The following is a 2,843-nucleotide window of genomic DNA, read 5'->3' as shown; positions in this document are numbered from 1 at the left end:
GCGCGATGAGCGGGACGGGGGAGACAAAGCGGGGGGGAGGAAAAGGGGGGGGGGCAAGCTGAAGGGGAAACGCTGCTTCGTCACTCGCTTTAACGAACCAGAGGAGGCCTCCCGACGACTCGAACCTCCGCAAACCGACGGCTCACAGCATCCGTTCGCCTGCACGCCCGAGGGATTCCCCTCCTTCCTGTTCTGTTCGTTTGTGAGTTCCTCGCCCTCAGGGGGGCCATCTGCAGGTGTCATCGGGAAGCTTCGGTGCGGTTTATTACCTGCAAAGCTGGAATTAAACATCTGATCGAGCAGACCAGAGGAACAACAAACAGACAGGAAGCACGGAACTAGAAAGTGTTCCCATTTGCAGCTGAATCCCGCTCCTGGTTTATGTTTCCACGCCACGGCTGCTCAGGTGGGACTCCTGCCACTCAGAGGAAAACTTTAAGGAATCGTTTTAGTCACCGAACCTCGTCCCGCCGTAGTGAACCGAATAAAACAACTTTCTCCAGAACCTCTGTGGCTTCAGGACTCAGAGGAACCCGGGATCTGAAAAGCCTTTCGGCGTCAGCTCTACTTTCAAAAGCATTTTTTTTTTTTTAAATTAGAAGCGGCGCCGTCCACAGATCGCTGGCAGCGTTCGTGTCCCTGCAGAGATCCGGACACAAAGCGGTTAATTAGGTGGAAGAAAACCTCGATGACGGTTTACAGAAGTCTCGTTTTGTTTGGGCCGTAAATAACGCCGGCAAACGACACGAAACACGAGAAAACCAGAAGTCTTGATCCCTGCTGGGTTACGGATGAACGTTCTGTTTGTTTTTTAGTAATGAACGAACGGATCGAACAACAACAACTGAGGGTCAACACAAAGTCAGGATCTCTGCCAGCAGAGGGACGAAAGACGAGACAGATCGATGATTTACCTCGAAACAAAAAAAAAAAAAGAGGACAAATCAGGAGTCCTGTGTCCTCCGAGCGGACAGGGAGATAAGAAGTAAACGCTTCACGGATCGGGTTGAACCTGAGCATGTCTTCAGAGAGTCTCAGCCAGGAGGGGAGGACGGGAAGACGGATTTCTGGGCGCCGTGTTTTGGTCGCACCTGGTCGACGCCGAGAACTTTTTCAGCGCGTTGGAAGAACGTCAACAGAACCTTTCACATCGAGATCGGACGTCCGGGTTCGACCATCGGAACGTCCCGAAGTGGGGAAAAGTTCTCATCCGTCACAAGAGCCGGCCTCATCTCTACACATCAACTGGATTCAGCCCAAAGCCCGAGTTTGTCTCCGCAGACGAATCAAACCAGCTGATTGGTGGACTGGAGGCGAAGCAGGGAAATCTTGGAGGTAAACAACTGGATGCCAGATGGGATTTCTGGGCACTTTTTCCTATTTCTGATCGAATTCCCATCATTCCAAGCCAGCTAGCCGAGAAGAACTGATGGTAGGTAGGGGAAAAATAAATAAATTTAAAAAAAAAAACAGGACAAACTCAGTGGTTGGAAGCAAGATTACAGCTGAGCCAGCAACACTGTGAGGAAAACATGACGATTTTAACCAATGATATCACCAGACAGAAGTCCTCCAGGACAAGGAGACAGATGTCCTCTGCAGGACAGCGTGAGAGAGAGAGAGGGGGGGGGGGCGACCTCCTGAGACCCCCTACAGATCAGATCCACACATTTATTCAGATTTCTGGCGCACATGTTGAAGGAAAACACGCCTGTGTGTCCAAAAGGCCTTCGGGCTGCTTTGTTCGAACACATAAAACAACACGAAGAAGAAGAAGAAGGAGGAAGAGGAGGAGGACGGGTTGAAGGCTGACACACCTTCCCATCCTTTATTAACCGAGCCTCGACCGAAACCGAGCAGCTCCGGTGTCCGGTATCACCAGCAGAGAGGTGGATCTCTGCGCGCGCGCTAACACACACACACGCACACGCGCCGTACCTGAGGAATTCTTGCAGGCAGGTGTCACAGAAGCGGTGTCCACAGGTGGACACTTGGACGGGCTCCCTCATGGCCTTGCTGCACAGCGGACACTGGAAGCGTCTCTTCGGCTTCTCCAGGAACTTGTAGTCGAAGCCGGGCATGGTGTCTGCTGCTCCTCGCGCTGCTCCTCGCGCTCTCGAGGCCTGGTGCTCTCAGGTGCTAACGTCCCCTCGGTCCTCCTCCCCCCCTCCTCCTGTCCTCCTGTCCGACTCTGCCGTTTAAGCCGACGGTGAGGATGATGAGGAGCTCATATCCTCCTCTTCCTCCTTCCGTCACAGACCGATCGGGCTCTTCTCCGGGAGGCGCCTCCTCCTCCTCCGCCGCCGCCGCCGCCTCCTCCTCCTGCAGAAGACAAAGACAGCTGCGGGGACAGAGCTCCTCTCTGACTGCAGGACTCGCAGGCTGAGCGCAAATCTTTAGAAAAAAACAAGAAACACCGTCTGTTTAGGTGCGCGAAGCCCCGCCCCCTCCTCTTCCTCCTCCTCCTCCTCCTCCTCCTTCTCCAAGCAGGAGGAGTCACGGAGCTCCTCTCCCCTCCTCTTTAATTAGGGCTTTTGTTCTCCTCTCTAATGAGACAGAAACGATCAGGTGGGACATCTGACCATCCGATAAAACTAAAGGTGGCGGAGATTTTCAAAATAAAAGACGTGGGTTTGGGAGGAAAAAAAAAATGGGGCGGGGGGGGGTTCGTTTTAAGGGATTTAAATCTGACAAATGAAAACAGATCTTATAGGAGGACCAGAGAGGGAGAGAGGCGCCCCCTGGTGGCCGGCTGGCGCGTGACAAAACTGAGCGTCCAACTTTGTGCCTTATGGGAAATAAGAATAAAAACAATCAACAGCAAACACACACACACACCGTAC

At 53.0% G+C, this 2,843-nt stretch overlaps 1 protein-coding gene across 2 annotated transcripts in view; it reads right to left on the bottom strand.

The window, feature by feature from the left end:
• The window catches only part of traf4a (tnf receptor-associated factor 4a), a 31,796-nt gene extending 28,953 nt beyond the window's left edge, over window positions 1-2,843 (bottom strand). Inside the window, exon 1 of one of the 2 annotated variants that reach the window (XM_017435294.3) lies at window positions 1,939-2,843. In XM_017435294.3, the coding sequence (XP_017290783.1) occupies window positions 1,939-2,081 (143 nt within the window). In that variant the 5' untranslated portion in view covers window positions 2,082-2,843. Of the gene's footprint in view, window positions 1-1,012; window positions 1,036-1,938 lie in introns of those variants that run through there. The other variant, XM_037981092.1, reaches the window with a different exon arrangement.

Source organism: Kryptolebias marmoratus, linkage group LG2 (assembly GCF_001649575.2).
Source record: "Kryptolebias marmoratus isolate JLee-2015 linkage group LG2, ASM164957v2, whole genome shotgun sequence".
Lineage (NCBI taxonomy): Eukaryota > Metazoa > Chordata > Actinopteri > Cyprinodontiformes > Rivulidae > Kryptolebias > Kryptolebias marmoratus.
This window is presented reverse-complemented; position numbering and strand designations above follow the sequence as displayed.